The sequence below is a fragment of the Chanodichthys erythropterus genome, chromosome 22 (genome assembly GCF_024489055.1).
Source record: "Chanodichthys erythropterus isolate Z2021 chromosome 22, ASM2448905v1, whole genome shotgun sequence".
Classification (NCBI taxonomy): domain Eukaryota; kingdom Metazoa; phylum Chordata; class Actinopteri; order Cypriniformes; family Xenocyprididae; genus Chanodichthys; species Chanodichthys erythropterus.
In genome coordinates this window covers 31101675-31122092 of record NC_090242.1, presented here as the reverse complement: position 1 = coordinate 31122092, position 20418 = coordinate 31101675, and the positions used below count along the sequence as shown (strand labels likewise).

General features: G+C 38.1%; 1 protein-coding gene across 9 annotated transcripts in view; it reads right to left on the bottom strand.

The window, feature by feature from the left end:
• Nucleotides 1–476: 476 nt before the first annotated feature.
• Nucleotides 477–20418, bottom strand: part of amot (angiomotin) — a 53775-nt gene continuing 33833 nt past the window's right edge. For 7 of the 9 annotated variants that reach the window (XM_067374973.1, XM_067374978.1, XM_067374974.1 and 4 more), the window contains 10 exons: nucleotides 18794–19799; nucleotides 17678–18194; nucleotides 15977–16121; nucleotides 14088–14180; nucleotides 13794–13939; nucleotides 11022–11171; nucleotides 3725–3915; nucleotides 2944–3320; nucleotides 2435–2686; nucleotides 1576–1715 (listed from right to left, as the gene is read on the bottom strand). In XM_067374973.1, the coding sequence (XP_067231074.1) occupies nucleotides 1600–1715; nucleotides 2435–2686; nucleotides 2944–3320; nucleotides 3725–3915; nucleotides 11022–11171; nucleotides 13794–13939; nucleotides 14088–14180; nucleotides 15977–16121; nucleotides 17678–18194; nucleotides 18794–19799 (2993 nt within the window). In that variant the 3' untranslated portion in view covers nucleotides 1576–1599. Of the gene's footprint in view, nucleotides 591–732; nucleotides 1716–2434; nucleotides 2687–2943; nucleotides 3321–3724; nucleotides 3916–11021; nucleotides 11172–13793; nucleotides 13940–14087; nucleotides 14181–15976; nucleotides 16122–17677; nucleotides 18195–18793; nucleotides 19800–20418 lie in introns of those variants that run through there. The other 2 variants (XR_010893532.1, XM_067374972.1) reach the window with 2 other exon arrangements.

The following is a 20418-nucleotide window of genomic DNA, read 5'->3' as shown; positions in this document are numbered from 1 at the left end:
ACTGCTCCAAAGTTTGGGGTTAAAATGGTAGTGTAGTCATTTATACATGCTTTTGAGTTTTTTGAAATGATGACCTCCTTTAGAAACTCAAACTTGCTTGTTCATTTATGCATAAACAACATATCGCCAAACAACCACAGTGAGCACACATTGTGAGGCATCTGTAAACACAAGTATCATCTGGATAGCACTGTGTATTAATGGTCTTTTGTGTATAAGCACCTGAGAAACCTGAGTGAATTAACAAATAAATTGTCTGAATGTTGTTGTAACATCTGCCAGGGAACATTTTAGAAATGTGGTTCAGAAGTGCAAACAAACACTGAAATGTGACGTTTGAAAACGGACACCTCGAACAGACGTCAAATTGACGTCAGGGACTGAGCGTCAAACAGAAAATCTCTCGCAAATTCAGATCCAGAGGTCGGAAGAAATTCCAAAAACTATGAAGCATGAGAAAATGATGAAAGCAGTAAAATCAGATGGTTTCATAAATATTTCCTGATTTCATGGAATAATTTCATTTACACATCCGTATAATTTTGAATTAGGTTAGACCAGGTGTTTCCAAACTTGGTCCTGGAGGGCCACTGTCCTGTAGAATTTAGCTCTAACTTGCCTCAACACTCCTGCCTGGAGGTATCTAGTATGCCTAGCTGGTTCAGGTGTGTTTAATTGGGGTTGGAGCTGAACTCTGCAGGACAGTGGCCCTCCAGGAGCAGGTTTGGACACCTGTGGGTTAGACCCTCTTAATAACCTGAGGATCGTTGCTTGGCCCTTCTTTAAAAAATGTGCGTATAATTTGCGTCTTTTTTATGGATTCCTTTGGTCAAGAGTTAAATGTCTGTCTTGCAACCACAAGACTGAAAAAAAAAGCTAGCTATCAAAAAATGACTTCAGAGTAACCATCACATTGAAACGAGAGGTTTGGAGGATTTCCAAACTGAAAGGACAGATCTGAAAGTCCGTTGTGTGTGTGGTACCTCTCAACCAAGGCACATTTGTGGCTGCTGTAACTCGACTGGAATGATGGACCTCAGTTTTGATTGAAAACCTACAGACTTTCACACAGACAAACCCAAAACCAGTTGGGTCACTCATATTTTCACATACTTCTGGAGCTTCTGGACACACAGGTGAATGCTTGTTGGTCCATTGCTCCTAAACAGTGCGCTGTGAACCATACAGAACATGCCGTACAGACATTGCGTCCTAGAATAAGAAAAGGCCCTACGACATTCAGATTTACAGTATTCTGATGCAGTATTTACATGTAACAACTGTTTGGCTACTCATCATTTTGCAAGATACTCAAGTGCCACATTTGTATTAGAACACACAACAAAACAATTGCATACCAAAAAATAAGTAAATACAAACACAAAGTAGTGCAATAAATGTAAAAAATGATGCCAGTATATTTGGTCCGAGGGTCTGGAGGGGAAAAAAGTCCACCAGACAATACTGTACAAAAAAAGTGTTGTTGTAAAGTTTGTTCCTAAACAACCCCTCTGTCCTGACAATCTTGATCTGAAAATGTAACCGAGAGAAGGAATCCTTCACCTGCTTTGAGTTGTGTATTTGTCAATATGTGTGTGATCAGATGAGTATTTCCACCATCTCGCTGTCCACGTCCTGTGGTGGGAGGCTCTGCTGCGGGAGCGACTGCACTGGCGCTCTCCTTTCTAATGTACCGGTGTGAAACACTGGCACATCTGTAGAGACAAAGACGCATGCAGATGTTTATGGGTCAGTAGTGAATAAGGACAGGGTAAAGGAAAAAATCTTTTAACAAGCCAGTTTTGTACTAGTTTCTTTTTTAAATGTACTCTTTGTATTTATGTTGGTTTCATAGGGTTTTGAAAAAATTTTAACCTTTGCTCTGCATGCACATTGGCTGCACCACATAAATGATGCAGTAAATAAATATTTATAATACTATTTTAACAAAACTTGTCCAGTGCATTTTATCTAAGAAATAAAAAAAAAAAAAAGTCAAACTACCCAGTTTTCTTTCCAATAATTTCATTCTTTTAAGGAGGCTTTTTTCTTCATAACTATATCAGGACAGTTGAATCACCCTGACATTTCTTTTTTTTTTTTAGGGGTGCATAAAGTATCAAAATTAATTTTGTTCAGAAATTAAAAACATGCTCAACACAGAAGTGTGTTGTTCAATGTATTACTGAATAATTTCTATAATCTAATTTATATAATTTTGTTATAAAAAAAAACTAAACTAATTTGATTGAAAATGTCCATTTTTCCTTTCCGTAACTTTCCATTGCGTTCTCACCAAATGCATGCAAGGACAAACATACAGCTCAATGCTGTTCAACCAGTCGTTTGGTTGGTTTCCCACTGAAAAACAAAACCTGAAGAACACACAGGTTTATACCCTTTTAACGTGATTTTGTGCATGTGTATGCTGTACCAGCGATGCGGTCGGGTATGTAGATGGGGCTTGGGCTGCTGATCCGGCTGGGTCCTGGAACGCTCTGCAGGGCGGGTGTGCTTGGCTTGCTGGCCTCCTGACCCTTCTCCGTCTGGGTGCAGCTGTCTCTGCTGCCAGTCTTTGAGTGTGTGGCAGCTGGCATTGGGGTGGAGGGCAAGACTGGAGATGGAGAGGAGGAGATGGACTCTGTCCTCAAAGAGTCACCTCTGAACTCTGGGCCCAGCAGAACACCTGGAACACGAAGAGGAACAATTTGTTTAATGTAATATTATTATTACAATATAAAATGACTGGTTCCTATTTGAATATATTTTAAAATGTAGTTTATTCCTGTGATGGTAAAGCTGAATTTCCAGCAGCCATTACATTATTAGTAAAAATATGTATTATTGTATTACTTTTTTTTTGCAACAGGGGCTTCTCTGAGGGTTAAACAGTCCCACCTGTAATTTCAGATCTATTTCTCACTTCACACCGGACTCACGTACCCAGACTGCCTTTCCAGCTGCGGTCTTCCCTGCGTTCCTCCGTGATGGGGCTGCTTCCACTGAGGCCCAGAGAGTGTGACAGCAGCCCGGAGCCACTGGAGCTGCCAGTGCCCATAGCGATGGACATGAGGGACTTGGAGGGCCTCATGGCCGGGGTATCTAATTTGCTGGCTGGTTCTTTGCGTGAGCGCTGATGCAGCACTTTTATCATGGCGTCCTTCTCTATGATCTGAGCGTGCAGGTTCTTGATCCTGCTTTCCATGTCCAGGCAGCGCCGATTGGCCATGAGAATCTCCTCTTCTTCTTTCTGGATACGTGCCTCCACCGAAGTGTCGTAGCTGCTGCTGGGGGAGTGGCTGATGGCAGAGGATGTGTCTCTGGATAGGTTAGAAGTTAACACACAAAAACCAATGAGAAACAGATTTTCAGTAAAATTTAACTAGTTATTTTATTTATTTTATTTAAATTTAGTTTCATTAATCATGCATAGATAGTTTTACTTTTGTTTGTATCTAATAGTAATTAGAACTTTAATTTTATATAGTTTCAGTATTCGTAATAATTCATATCTTCACTTTGAATGAAGGCGTCTGGTAAATGAACACACAGTGTTCTTTATAGTTCCAGTTTAGTGTTATTGTTTTGCAAACTCATAATTTTGTCCATTTTAGTTCAAATATCTTTTCACTCTTAGTTTTCCGGACGATCCCCTAGAGAAATCTTAAATAACTTACTATATTCCTACAGGGTTGGCTTAGTGTATAGCATTAAACTTGAGTACCTTTGTGTGGCCACAGATGCAGCGGCGTCCAGCGCAAACTGCCTCATGACGCTCTCCTCTAGGTATTTCTGCTCCCATTTGGTCATGTCAGCCTCCAGGGCCAAAATCCTCTCCTCTTTTTCTCTCAGGTGTTCCATTAGAGCTGCTGTGCTGAACTCAGGACCAACTGTATTCTGAGAACCACCATGCCTCTGTGAGAGCAAGAGAAGGAGAGGAAGAACCATTAAGAAATCTTCAATTCTGACTAAAAATAGCTTTTTTTCCCCCTATTTAAGCTAGCTAAACAAGACAAAATCAACACTAGTGTTGCCATCAATGCTAAATTGATTGATTGCCTGTGCTGTGTATTTTATGCTTACTGAGGGTATGTTTACACGACAATGTATTAAAAATGGAAAAGTTTTTTGTTTGGATTTTTCACGTAGCAACAACAACATTCCTTGTTCACACAGATCCGCAAAAACGACTAAAAAAAGCTGTATGTAAGGGCAGTAGTTGGTGATGTCTCTTTGTAAAGAAACACTACGCACCTATAGACTGAATAAATAAATACATGACGTCACTGTTTTCACAAATTAGCATTTTTGTAGTTTACCCGGAGACGCTAACAATATTGTTTTACAAAAACACTTTGAACCCATTCTCAAAATTTTGATTTTTCAGGCTCCCAAAACACTGCTGTCATGTAAATGAACGGCCAAAACGCATAAAGTTTTCTTTAAATTCAAATTCAAAATTCAAAAGCTTTATTGTCTAGCCCCACAGGGGTAGAAAATTGTCTTCAGACAAAGGCTCGACAAAACTAATCAAAGGTACTTTGTACCGTCTACCTGATGGAAGTACTGGAAATGAACTGTAAAGGGGATGAGAAGTATCTGCCAAAATAGCGGTAGAGTAATAACAATGTAGAGATCACAGAGATGCTTGTTTCTCACCAATAATCACCACCATGTCATCTACATATTTTATAAGCATCAAATTTTCATCATAACAGGTTATCTCATTTGTATAAATAGAAAAAAGAAACATCCGTGTGGGAGACCATTTTTTAAAACCACATTTTCAGATTTTCTACCATTCGCCAGCACATGTTGTGGGCGGTCCCGTAAGAAACTATTAATCCATAAAATCAGGGTTTGATGCACCTCTGATTCCTCCAGATGCCTTAAAAGTGTGTTTATATTCACAGCGCTAAAAGCAGAAGAAAAGTCCATGAATAAAATCCTAACGTATGAATTTGCAGAGTCCAAATGCTTTACAGCCCTGTCCAACGGAGTAAGAGTGGCACCCTTAACACCACGGCCAGTTCTATAAGCAAATTGCAGAGGATCAAGTTTACCGGACATTATTTGAGAGAGTTGCTGACAAACCACTCTCTCCATGCATTTACAGAGCACAGATGTTAAAGCCACTGGCCTTTGGTTAAAAACGGCCCCCGAGTCATGCCTGGCAACATGCTAACCTCAAACTTTATCAGAGTGGATATGTACAAGAGTCGAGTTTACCACACCAGTAGCTTAGCAACATTCTAATATACAATCAGTTGTGTTGTGTAATTTCCCCCCAAATCAATTAAGTGCAAACCCTGCCCATGTAGCTAATTCTAAGGATTTCATTGGTCATGTCAATTACAGTGCTGATTGACTAAACAAAACCTAAACCCCTAACTAGTGGTGGACAGTAACAAAGTCTTTTTACTTCTTTACTGTAAGTGCATATTTCAAGTATTTGTACTTTACTGGAGTATTTTTATTTTGAGAATTTTTTCATTCACTACATTCCAAAGCATTATATTGTACTTTTTACTCCACTACATTTCATACAAACATATCATTACTTATTATTTTGAACTGAAGGAATCGTCACACGCTCCGAGATGCAATAGCAGTGTCTGATTTGTGAACAAACTGATTCTTTTCAATGAACCCGTTAAACCAGTTCACAAATCACACCGAATTAATCATTTGTGATCCGACTGCAGTCAACAACTCATATATATATATAAAAAAAAAAAAAATTATATATATTATATATATATATATATATATATATATATATATATATATATATATATATATATATATATATATATATATATATATATATATATATATATATAAATAAAACAAAAAAAAAATTATATATATATATATATATATATATATATATATATATATATATATATATATATATAAATAAAACAAAAAAAAATTATATATATATATATATATATATATATATATATATATATATATATAAAAATTGTCAATATGAGCTACATTGTGTTGGATCTTTCTCAGGCTTCAATAACTGTTATCAGTGCTTCGGTTAGGGACTTTGGCAGAATTCCTTGAGACAGAGAATGTTCAAACATATTGAGCAGGAGTGGAGATAATCTTCTTATAGAATTAGATCGGAAAGCCATTGGGCCCCGGGGCATTGCCACTTTGCAAAGCTGCTATGGTCGCAGATATTTATTGCAGCTGAAGGGGATGATCCAAGTCATTTTTATGTTCCAATGAAATAGTGGGGACATTTATTTGATCAAAAAACTTGACCAATTTAGACTGATACTTAGGGGTTTCTGATTTATAAAGGCTAGAATAAAAGTTGATAAAAATGTTATTAATTGTGAGGGGATCAATAGTTAAATCCCCAGCATCATCTACATATGCTGTGCTGATGACCTGGATTTAAGCTTATGTGCTAAGAGTCGACCACTGTGTTCATAGAAAAAACCTTTGTGACCGAAGAATAAGCTGTTCTGCTTGACTTGATGAAATTAAATTATATTGGGTCTGAAGATCAATCCTTTCTTTATAAGGTGTAGAAGCGCAGACTGTCAAATTTGTCTCAATTAGCTGTTGTCTTTTCCTTTCCCTCTCTGTTAATAAAAGCAGTATATGAAATAATGTCCCCCTGAGCACTACTTTCAGTGTCTCCAAAGAGAAACTGGGTGACTTGCTCCGTTGAGTTAAATTTTTAAAAATGGTCAAATGAAGAAGATACATGTTGGCAAAATGATTTATCTGACAACAGAGATGAGTTTAATCACCATATGCAGTTTGTGTAATAAGAAGGAAAGGAGAACCCTAGTAGTAAGGGAGCATAAGAAAAAACCTTATAATGAAGTTTGTAGAAACGCCAGAGGGTCTACACAACCAATCTGGTTCAAAAAGGCTGAGATTTCACTTGCCATTTTAGAAAGGACCTGTGGTTTTGGGTTGGAGCGGTCCAAATTTGGGCCAATTGCACAGTTTAGATCACCATCTAAAATCATGTAATGTGAATTAAAGCTGGGTAAAGCTGACCATCTCTGGGTTTGTGTGCCAATGCCCGGTGTGCTCTCTCCAGTTCTGGTGGTTTCTCGAACACCTGATCCCTCATGACGTCTTTTAGCAGATCCGAAGTAAACTTGATCTTGTCCATTCTGATTTCATTGTCCTTGGGAACATTTATTATCTGAAGATTTGCCCTGTGTGAGCGATTTTTCAGGTCATCCAAAGTCTAACAGCGCTTCGTTGGTTGCTTTTAAAGCAGTAATGTCTGCCTCCGGTCAGACTTCAAGGGCCTCAAAGTTTTCCCCAACCATTGTTTCCACGGTTGTGAGATGCTTTCCAAATGCATCCACAGTTTCTTTAAATGATTCCATGGAAAGCTGAATTGGTGCTAGGGAAGACATGATTAACGCACTCATGTCATTTTTGAGATATTCACATCTTTCCAGCTCTGTTGTCAGCACCCTCAGAAAGAATTCCTTGTTAGCCTTCGAAGCAGCTGCTGCCATTTTAGCTAACTTGCTGCTTATTGAAGTTTTCTTTGGATCTTGATCAGTTTTCATTTTAGAGAGTTAGGCATTTTGCCGCCACACCTCTATTACAGCCCCCTAATGCGCGTCTGACCTGTCACAGATGATAATTACCGATCTTTAATTTAAAGTTGTTGGGATGCTCACACACACACGTCCTCTGCCTACATACCTCAGTGTACTTTTTTACTTTTACACAAGTAAAATTGGAAAGGAGTACTTAAAACTTTTACTAGAGTAATATTTTGTTAGAAAACTAATTATTGTTATATAGCTCAACACGTTTAGTCTTATTAAATCTAATTTTCTTGATTTTTTGCGAGTACCATGCTTTACCATTTACCATGCTTTACCAAAAACACTATTTTGTCAGGTAGCTAACATAGCATAATCAGATGCAGCTTTATTTTTAGTAACAGTAATACAGCATTTTCTCCATCATACAATACGTTTTAAAATTAATTGCATGCCATTTATCAACACAGGCCATCCATCACTTAATATGATATTCTAAAATCGATCTATCTTACTGCAGTGTGCAACAAATGTCTCACAGCAGCCACCGAGCGAACGCACAGAGTAACGTTATAGCATCATTTTCAATACACTCAAAATTTATCTAATATGATAAACAGCACTGTGTTACCTCATACTCATGCAAAACCACACTTTCAATCCTTTAGAAACTATAAAGTATTTTGAAATGCTGTTTTGCATAATAATTTGGAACACTGCATTTTAAATTATTATATATATATATATATATAATTTAAAATGCAGTGTTCCAGTGCTATATTTTAGGGCTGTCAATCGATTAAAAATTTTAATCCAATTAATTACACACTCTGTGATTAATTAATCTAAATTATACATAACTTTTGCATAATTTTTGCTGTGAAAGTATTAAATATTTAAAATCAAATTAATCAATGAATAATCAGCATTAGTGACATTACATTCAAAAGCTCTTTTATTATTATTTTCACTGTTCAAATAATGGCCATAACAATCAACAATATGACCTAATATGCTAAGGAAATAAATTCAAAAGTGCTTCAGGAAGAAGATTTGATGATGTGTGCCGTAACACCAGAAGTTGCGTTAGACTTTAACTTTGTCTGTCATTTTGACGGACAGGTTCATAAAAAATCTGTCATAATCTATTATTACCCATCATTTTAATTATAATAACACATTTAATTGCTTTTATTTTTGTTCACATTTTAATTGGTAATTCACACATGAAATTTCTCTGTACTGTACTTCGTGTTGGTAGACATTAAAGAAAACGTGGTTTCATATTTATGTTTAAATAGTCCTATGTTATGTTTTAAATTCATCTATTTGATTATGAAAAGTGAATATATTGGGAGATATGGAGTGTGTCAGACATGATTTTGACCACTTCATGAAGTTTTGTTTGGTAGAAAGCCTTTCTTTAAAGTGAACTTCGTTTTGTACAAATTGTATCTTAATTTTAATCAATGTTTCATCAACCAGTTACCTGGATGCAATAAATAAGAAGCAAATATAGCAGAAAATATAATCATGACATGGAGGCGAGGGCGCGATCACTGGCGCGTGAACTGGAATGCGTCTTACATGAATGAACCGAAACTCAGCGTATAGGCTGATCGCCTCAGAGACATGAGAAATATTTCTATAGAAAACATGAAATATCTACTTTAACGACGTGCTAGGTCGTACCTCCGGATTAACGTTAACTCCTGGATGCTTTGCATTGATGTGGTAGCCTACTTTAGAGTGGACAAACTCCGGTGATATGCAAATTCCTTGCTGCAGACGACTTTATTTTTATCAACACTTCCATCAGGCCGTTTTTTATAAGTAAATGTTCCAGTCAATGATCCAAGCAGCGCCAGCGTGTTCTCGTCTCCCTCCATTTTACAGTCGATTTGTGGCTAGAACTTCTCCAGGTTCAAAGGAAATGGATTAATCTGCATTATTTTTTTAACGCGTTGTTTTTTCTCAGATTAATTAATCGTAATTAACGCATTATTTTGACAGCCCTAATATATATATATATATATATATATATATATATATATATATATATATATATATATATATATATATATATATATATTATACAGTTTATATATTATTATAGTTTAAATAATTGGTAATAAAATATGACAAGATCTCAGAGTTAAACTGTGTCAGAAAAAATTAATCTTAATTATGTCAGATAACACTTAAGCAAAAATGGTTAGGTCAAAGTGTCTGAATAATTTTTGGGTATAATATGTCACAGTTTACTTTATTTTGCTACACTCACTTACATAAATGAACTATAGTGTCCTGCACCCACTAGTAAAAATATATCAATGTCTGAATAATTTTTGGTTTGACTGTGTGTGTGTGTGTATATATATATATATATATTATATATATATATATATAATATAATATAATATATAATATAATATAATATAATATAATATAATATATATATATATGCATGCCAATTCTTTACATTCACATGTACGAATACATGAATGTATTTTATAAGAATACAAATAGCGATTTTATAAAATTACAAATTATAAAAATAAAAAGATTTTTTTTCAAGAATTACTTTTTGCTGTTAAATTACACTAATTTTTTTGTCATAGCTTCTGATTATATATTTAGTTTATTAAAACATTTTTTTTTTTATTGTTGTTTTCTCTATAATGAAGTAGTGTGTATATAGTGGATTCTGAATTGTGTTTAACAAATAAAAAAAGTGACCGTTAGTTCATACTCTGTATAATCACCTTTTCTGGGATTGGCCAGTTTGTTGTTGAGTGTTTGTTCATATTGTATCAGTTATTTACTGAATTTAATAAATTTCTTTAATATTTAAAGGTGTTAACTAATCTTATTTTACACTGTAAAATGATAACTTACAAAGGATTAAATTCATCACAATTATTTAATGAATGAAGCACACAAAAATGTATGACAAAGACCTAAAATAGACAATTAATCATCATAAATGTCAAAGCCCTAAAACTGGCAATTAATCGGCATAACTGGAATTTATTTTTCAGACAATTAATCGTCAGGCCTACCCACGCTGATATCGCAACAGGTTCAAGTTGGTCATGAGGAATCGCCGTGCTGACTAACAGCAATGAATGAACAGCACAGAGGAAGGATGTCCACTTTCTGGGCCACTAATGAAGAATACAGCTGTCTACTACTCCTCCTCTTCTCTCAGCACAAACACACATCCACATAGGAGGCTGAGTTGCAACCTTTCGTCCAGATTAGGGGTCAGTAAAAATTCGATAGGCAGAAAGAGGGTGCATAGGGAAACAGATCATTGTCGTAGAGAAAGGTTCAAAGAGGAAAAAATATATATATTTCACAAAACTATATATCTGATTATTTATATTTTTGGCTGGAAATAAGGTTGTTATGATAACGAAAAGTTCTGGGCCAGAATGTGGTTAAATAGAGGAAAGCTTGTGCATCACTTACCTGTTGCATTCGCAGTGATTCCAGCTCTCTCTCCAGTCGAGTACGTAGCCGATGCTCAAGCTGTTCTCTCTTCTCACATGCGGCCTGAAGCTGTGCTAAAGCTTGCTGCATCCGCTCCACCTTCTCCACATATACCTGCTTTTTCTTCAGCTATACAAACAGAGAATGCAGGTCAGATGCTGCTGCTCACGCCGCACACAGAAGCCCACCCATCCACCTTACAATACCTCCTTGTATCCTTCAACCTCTCTCTCTCTCTCTCTCTCTCTCTCTCTTCTACATCTTTCAAATACACCAGTGGTCATAATTGCAGCCAAAATGAATGCCCTAATTTAGCTCTGGGGGGAGGGGGGGCATCATACCACAGAAGAGTGAGAGAGAGAGTGCAAAAGTATTTGGCTCCTGTTTGGAAGGGGTGGGTGGAGAGGGCAAGAATTCAGCCATCTTCAAGTCCTTTCATGCCAGACAACTCAAGAGGCTTTGTTCGGGGAACAAGCAGGCGTTTGTGACAGGGAAGAACAAAAGTGGAACGGCCCGGTGCATTTTGGTACGCAAGGGTGCGCCCCTGTTCAACGATGGCCAAAGGGCCATCTGGGAGCATGCCAGAAGAGCTCAAACACAGACTCCAACTGTTACAAATGCTCAAGAGCGAAGTTCAGAACCATCAACGCTACTTCGGTTTAAAGGGTTTTTTTCTTGGTTTCTCTCCCTATTGAAGCTTTTTTTGGCCTCAGTAGATGTGTGGTTTCAAAGAAAGTTGCAGCCAACGGTTCACTCAAGCTTGAAGATCTTAACTGCAGCAATGAGAAGTTGACGGGAAGGACTTCAAAGAACTTGAGAATTTTGAGCTTAAACATTGTGGTAGAGTACCACACTTGTGTTTGAGGGTAAGTGGGTGATGATGACTCAATGAAATGTTCATTTAATGCTTGCTTCGATAAAGTTCACCCACTGTTTACTAACAACAGACACTCATAAGCAGAAAATATTGACAGATGTTTGTTTGTTTTCCTAAAATGCAATCTGTTCTGCTGTATTGTTCAATGGTCAGTTCATTTTAAAGTAATGTGTGTAGTATCTGGAATAGATCAAGCCCTCTCTAAAATCTCTCCAGTGAAAGATGTGCCAAACAGGCAAAGTACCTCACCTAGACAAAATAAATAGATAAATAAATGAAAACAGAACTCATTTGAGATTTCTTTAGTTTTGAGAGAGTGATGTACTATAGCCAGGTTTCCATCCAAGGATTTTTAGCGCTTTAAAATGTTTAAAGATATAGATCTGATGGAAATGCCATTTCTATAAAATTTCTCAAGAAATGATGTGAGAATAAGCTTCAGTTAAGCTAATGCAGACCACTTAAAATTTGTAAATACACAAATAAAATGTTTTAGTACACAGCTCCATCTGTCTCTGGGAAAAAAAAAAATCAATTTGAGCGATTTGATGTTTTTGATGGGTTTGATGTTGTTAAAGGTCCCATTCTTCGTGATCCCATGTTTCAAACTTTAGTTAGTGTGTAATGTTGTTGTTAGAGTATAAATAAAATCTGTAAAATTTTAAAGCTCAAAGTTCAATGCCAAGCGAGATATTTTATTTAACAGAAGTCGCCTACATCGAATGGCCAGTTTGGACTACATCCCTCTACTTCCTTCTTTAATGACGTCACTAAAACAGTTTTTTGACTAACCTCCGCCCACAGGAATACACAAGAGGTGCGTTTGTAGAGTGTGTTTGTCGCCATGTCGTCGAAACGCTGTTATTTTCATCCCGCAGTCCATTCACCGGGTCTGATTCCGGCTCAAATTGATAGGGTAAAATGAAAGACATGTTTACAATAACACTGAGCGCGTGCATCTCCACGCTATGGTAAGAGGCGTGACCTTTCCGGGCAAGGAGCGCTAAGCTGCTGTCGAATCACAACACAGGAACCACTGGCACAATCAGAACTCGTTACGTATTTCTGAAGGAGGGACTTCATAGAACAAGGAAGTCATCAGCCCGTTTTTATGACCGTGGAAACAGCGGTATACAGATAAGTAAATTATGTGAGAAATACAGTTTTTTTACACGCGAAACATGAACATGTTATATTGCACACTATAAACACAATCAAAGCTTAAAAAAAAAAACCACGAAAAACGGGACCCGAACGAATAACTCTTATTGCTTTGAATGATCTTTTGCTTTGTATGCGTTCTCGGCTGCGTCAAACCACCACTGCATGTTCAAGGCGTTGAAGACTGTTGCAATAAGCAAAAACTGAATATTTCACTGTACTAAGTGTTTTTATGGACCCTAAAATGTTTGCATACCAGACAAATTAACTGTTCTGCATTTTTTTTTTTTAGGGATGACGTCATTACGCACACCATTTTATCGGTAAAAGGCCAACTGGATGGAGACATCCTGGCGATAGCAAATTTCGTAATTTTTTTCCCCACATATTTGCTTTATCGATAACAAAACAGTGCAAAAAATGGATGGAAACTTGGCTAATGTAACCACAAGGGGGCATACAAATGCGTTTAATTAAAGAAAATGTAAATTAATTTTGTTGAATTGTAGGTGAGAATACGAACACCTGAGGAGTGGGAACCTAAATGTCTGCTTTGTTGTCGCAGTGTCCCAATTTTAAATTCATAATGTTTTTAAAAATGGCATACATCGTAAATTTGAAACCACAGCTTTATAGAGTGAAATCATATACAAAGAATTCCTAAAATTACCATTTAAACCTTGACTATAACCTTGATTATCAATGAGCTTTACCTCCTCCTCCAGCTTGACCACTTTGGCTTGGGCGTTGTTTAAGGCCTGGTCACGGATCTCAATGTGCCTGCGCTGGTCCTCGTTGGTGGAGCGAAGCGAATTCAACTCGATCTCCAGCTTTTCCTTCTCTCTCTGATTCTCTTTGTCTGATAAATGAGTAAAATGGACATTCTGAACTTTCTTTTCCTAAAATATCTCATCTGACATTTGCTTACAAATCTATAATAAATACAAGTGCATCACATTGGCTTCAAGGAAGTTTTAGATTTCTAATAGATGAAGAGGTCCACTTACTCTGAGCCAGAAGCTGTGAGATGGTTTTGCGATTGTCCTCTGTGCCCTCACAATCTTTTGCTGCAAGCTGCTTGTTGGCTGTTTCCATTCGCTCTGTTGAAAGAAAGAGACAATACCATCATACTTTCCCCCAATTTTATGATTCAAAAGTATGATAATCCATGATAAAGTTTGTTCATGTGCAAGAGATTAAATCAGTGTTAGAAAATAGGATACCAAAACAAGACCATCTGTGTCAAACAGATCAAATGTATCCATGTGAAAGTTTATATGGTATCTCATTACCAAATGTGGTTATTATTTCTTTGTGAAGAAAATCACAAAGAAACATTTCCAAAATACAAATAGCAAAATAAAAATATTGAATATTTACTTCATACATTCAGCAAATGCAGAAAAACAGCTGTGATTATTTCAACATATGCTTTGTGCACTATTCTCCATCCTACCAAAACACCCAAGAATATGTAGCTCATATTCCATGCCTCTTCTCACAAATTATATACCAATGGGACTGGTTGCTCAGCAAATTGGAAAACAAAAATCTAACAAACATTTTATATTTTATTTTACAATTCCCAAAGAGCGGTCTTGACATAATTCACAATGTGCTAAGTCAAGTCAAAAACTGGCCCAGATAAAAGGGCCATTATATAAGTGGGGGTTGCTGTTTTTTTTTAAATGGCAAACCATTCATCAAGGAAGCAGGCCAAACGTTAAAACAATATTTCCCCGTGTTAAGTCAACCAGACTGTGAGATGAGCATTCCAGAATCAAATGCCTCTCCCAAACTGTGCCTCAGTGCTTCTCAAAATTAAGATTGTTATCTAGATCTAAAATATAGATAAGAACACTAGATACAGTATAACCTTTTTAGTGGTTGCCATGAAGATGGCAAAAAGTATTAGCACCTCAGCTCATTTGTGTCCCTAGCACAAACATATTAGGACAGTATTTGCACTGAAGTTTAATAGTTATAATTGGGAGTTTGTTGAAATCCCTGACCCTAAAAATAAACAAAAGTAATATTGATCGATACCTTTGCAAACAACAGTAATTATTAATTGTAAGAAATCTACTTTAATAAAATCTAAGCTTGAACAATAGTAGTAGTAGTATATCAGGCTACAGAAAATATGAGAATCACAGGGTGAAAGAACGAACGGCAAGAGAGAGAAGAAAAATTTGCTGTAAAACTCTTGGAGCTCCCTGTGGACTTAAAGTCTGGGCATACTGCCATAAATCTGGGGTTCTCTGTTTTCTGCTGGACTAAAGAACACGGTGAGGCATGATCGTAGAGGTGGCCACACTCAGGCAGAGCGGGCCTGCTGACAGCAGCAGAAAAATGAGAGCGAGAGACTGTTGCTTTGGGCTCCAAAAAAAAATAAAAAATACTACACAGAGCCACAAGATGAGACACAAAAGAAAGCAAACTGAATGAAACTTCAAATGCTTTGAACTTGGAGAAAAATAAGCCTTTTTTGAATGGGAAGGACAGAATGTTGGAGCCAGGTGGGACCACCACAACGTTCTCATTTACTGACCCCATAGTGTTCATACACATAATGTTAACAAGATTTTGAAGCTCTACTTTGCTCTACTGCAACTGGTTATATCTTACTGTGATCCAGTAATCCTTTTCACCCTGTCAACCATAAACAGATCTACTCTGGCTGATTTTTAAGAATATAACAGAAAACTAAAACAAACTACATTTTTAGTGCAAAATGGTACAATATATAATAAAAATGACACAAATATGCTTTGAAGTTACTGCTTATTCATAAGATATGATACAGTGGCAAGTTACAATTCATGGACCCTCTTTTCATTTTCTAATACTCTCTTCAATCCTGCTTTTTCATTCAATTATCCTACTTTGTTCTCACCTCTTAGGTCCCTGTTGAAGTCGTGTACCCTGCGCACCTCCATCTCCAGCTTATTTCTCATAGTCTTCTCAAGAGCTTCCCTCTTTGTGGATGATTTGGCCAGATTTTCGTAGGCTTCGGACACCATCTGGATCTCAGTCTCCAGCTGCAAAGTAAAGAGACATCTTACACAAAGAATATGAAGTATGGATTTTTGAAATTCAAAAGGATACAGTATGGAAAGTAGCCTCAGATTTTTTTGCATTAAATAAAACCTATTGTCCATTCCAAATGACACCAAAAAATCTCTTCTACCCCTTCTGTGCTAAATGGTGCTGCTCTCAGAGCTGATACTTGGTGATCTGAGAGCCTATCACAGGGTTACACAACCCTGTTCCTGAAGGAACACCAACACTACACACTTTCACACTCTTCCTGATTAAACACACCTCATTCAACTCATCAGCTTGTAAGTACAGACTCAAAACCAGAAGTATATGGCAAGATAAGAGACATCCAAAATTTGCACTGTTGGCAGTGGTGTAAAGTATTTGAGTAAATGTAATTAGTTACTGTACTTAAATATCCTTTTGGTTACTTTGTAGTTGTACTGAGTAACAAGGATATAAGCAACTTTTACTCTCTACTTGACTACATTTTTGAACAAGTAAATGTCCAATACATTTGTGATGAGTAATGCACATTATTTTTTTCATGGCACCTAACTTTTTCTGCAGCAGTTTATTTCTGCTATAAAGAAGCGATATTGCCATCTAAGGGCACTGAAGGTACAATATCTTGTGCGTTTTGCATTTACTCACCCAAACTTGTCAATAAGGTTTATATATGTGAATGCGAGTGCATTAGGATTGCATTTAGGAGATAAGGTCATGACTGCAGCTTAAACCAGCGCATCCCGTGCAAGTAAGCTTTGACAATTTAATTTTAATTAACATTATTTTATTTATCCGCTATATTGACAAGACCTTTCTGAAGAATATTGATTTACTTATGGCCTATATGAGCACTTAAGCATAATTGAGACTTGAGAGTTTGTAGATGTTTAAGAGGCTGTTGTGTTGACCTTGATTTATTGCAATATTGAGGTATCCAGATTTATTTTGATTTTACAAAATAAACATGATTTCTCATTTTACAAATAAGCTGTTTCTTATGTTTTCACTGGGATGTCCCTTTGGTGTTGAGCACTAGTGCATCTTTGAGTCTATATTTAGTATGAGTAAAATACTTTTAAAATCAGATACTCTAAGACTTTTACTCAAGTTGTTTTGAAATTGGTGACTTCTAACTTGTAATGGAGTCATTTTCACTGTAGGGTATCTGTACTTTTACTCAAGTATGGTTTTCAGGTACTCTTTACATCTCTGACTGTGGTTTGCCTCCAAGTACAAGGCTGGGAAACATCAGCCTATCATGAATTTGCCCACGTTTCCATAGACTTGAAAAAATTACAATACGGGTTACATGTCTGTGGTACCCGTTACCAGCATTTAGCATTTTTTTTCCATATCTCCTCAAGGATCTCCCCAAAAGACCAAATTGCAAACAGATAAATGTATGCTTGAATGCTTTTGTTAACTCAGTAGCTAGCTAGCAAAACTGTTTTTGTTCTGAAAACTTTACTTGGTGATGTAAAGTTATAAAGTTATATACCTCCTGATATAATCAGAATATAATGTGAACCTTCAAAGACGTTCTAACCTTTTGTAGTTTGGACACCTTTTCCCCACACACTTCCAGCTCTTGCTTAAGCAAGCGGTTCTCTTCGGAGAGCATATCCACCATCTGCTGGGCACGGGCCAGCATGGCGTAGGGATCCCCCTGCATGGAGTGTGGATGTGGGTAGTGTTGTCCTGGATTCTGTTGCTGCTGCTGGGAGCCCTGCTGGTGGTACTGGTGCTGATGCATGTGGAGGCCCCTGGGAGCTGACCCGTAAGGATCATGAGGAAATACATGACTGCGTTGATGGGGAGGGTGACCTGGACCTGGGCAGTATGGATCACCTTGGTGGGAACCGGGCCCCTGTGGGCTACGAGCACCCATGGGGAAGGGCTGCTCTCCCTGGTGACACATAGGTGGAGGAGGGTGGGAAGAGGCCAATATGCTGCTGAGAGTGGAAGACTGAGCACGGGAGAGAGAGCCCCCTGATGTAACAGAAGATGAAGGGCTATGGTGATGGACAGACCTTTGAGAGTGACTTGAACTCTCCTTACTTGACCTAATGAGGGCAGAGAAATGAATAATATTCATATTTTGAATGATTACAAAAGTGTAATCATCACAAAAATTAATGAGAACTTTCAGTGACCTACAAATAAATTAGGCTGATTTAAATGTGTATAACCAACATATCTTTTAACAGATTAAATCACCATTGGGAAACAACGACTTGTCCAAATTGGAAACTATGTAACGCATTCCGACCGTTCATAAAAATATTTTTCACAAATCAACATTCCTGGTTCTCTGCAACATAATAGAGAAACGGTCATGTTGTGACATGTTATAGATGATTATTAGAATTTGATATGCATTCTTTTACTATAGGTTACACACTGGCTACGAGGTGAATGAAGTCAGGGAAACAGGCAAAACTGGCTTTTCCCATAACTGGTTTCCTGACAACATGTCCCAGCATTGAAGGGAAGGGCTGTTTTCAGACTCATCATTTGGAATTTTTCAACAACTGATAAGTCATGGAATGTCAGGGAATTTGTGTTTTGAGGTGTATTGTTCCAGTTCCCACAAATGTCCCAAAATTCAGCCCACTCTTTAGCTTTTAACTCTTTAGCTATTTAAAGCACTCTTTTAGCTCACCGGAAAGAGCCATACTCTGGTGGTGGCTGGTACCGGACGTGAGGAATATCAGCTCTGGCTGGCTGGCTTGTTCCACGGTGGTCTGGGTAGAAGTGTCCAGGCTCCTGGTGCTGATGGTGCTGCTGCTGTTTGGGTGGAGAGGGCATTGCCTTAAATGGGTAGTCTGGTGGTGGACCCCTGTGTGGGGGCCCAGAGGGTTTATAATAGTCTCCTGGAAGCCCAGGTGGAGGCAACTGGGGGGAAAGTGGTGAACTGGTTACAGGTGCATGGGCCTTTACTCCGCTGGTGGCCAACGAGAGCTGCATTAGTCTTTCACTGAGAGAACGCACATGGCCTTGCTTTAGATCCTTGAGCCCATCATCTTGGTGAACTTTGCCTCCATTTACTCTCTGTACCGTTGGCCTGCCCTCTGGGGGTCGCACCTTAGGGTTGCTGACGCCAGTCACATAAAATGCTGCACCTACTGACGGGGGTATCTGTGGTTGAGGCTGCTGGGGCTGGTGACCGCGGAAGTACTGCGACTGCACCTTGGCTTGGTCATAGGTGGGTAGGTCTTCAGGATTCTGCCCCTGTCCACTCACACAGCTTCCACCGCCTGATCCGGTGCCTCCACTGCCGCCACCGCCTCCTCCTGCTGTGCGTGTGCTGAGCTTCTCCATGCCACTGTCTGCCTGCAGCTCCTGGCCCTGAGGCTCCTGCCTTGCAATGTGAGGGACCATCGAGAGCTCGTCCCCTGGGCTGCCAGGGCCGGGGTATCCACTCACTGGACCTTGTTGCTGCTGCTGCTGCTGCTGTTGTTGTTGTTGCTGTTGTTGCAGGGCAAGGTAATTTCGGCCCTCGCCATATCGCATTTGCTCCTGCAAGAGCCGCTGCAGAACCGTATGACCACTACCGCTGCTGCTGCTAGCTGATGTATCCTCGGAAACTGAGGCTGCCGCCCTCATTTCCAGCTCTCGTGACCTGCCCACCTCATGGAAGGAGGAGCTTCGGGCACGGTCCACACTCCCTGTATAAAACAGTAATGTATGATGAATTAATAAACACAGCCACTACCCATTATCATGAGCTGAACCATAATGAAGAAGTTACAAAGAAGTCAGTTTAAGAAGCTGAAATGAAAGAAAACAGACTGAAGGAGACTTTTGCATGTTTTTAGAGAACTGCCTGAAATCACAGACCCCAACTGTCCCAAACTCTTCACACGTTGACAGCTGGGCACCAGCTAGTTATTATTGCTAAATTATGACACCAGTTTCCACTTGAAATGTGACAATGGTAACTCTCTGATGATCTTCAACGACTACTAATCACTGTTAACTTTTAATTAAGGATTAATAAAATTTGTATTGTGCTGCATTGTAAAGATCAGGAACAGCCCAGGGTCAAGGTGTTGAAGTCCACCCATGATGCAAATCATGTTACCAATACCATATACAGTATATACCACATTACTGTACAACAGCTCCATTCCTTTAACATGCATTGCAGTTGAGTCATCTGATTATCCAAAGCTTACACATCTTCAAAGCTTAAAACCAAATCTCCCTACGGCTTGAGCTGTAGACACTTAGAAATCACATAGAGCAATTTAAAACAACAAGTGAGCTGTTAACTCATACAGAGCC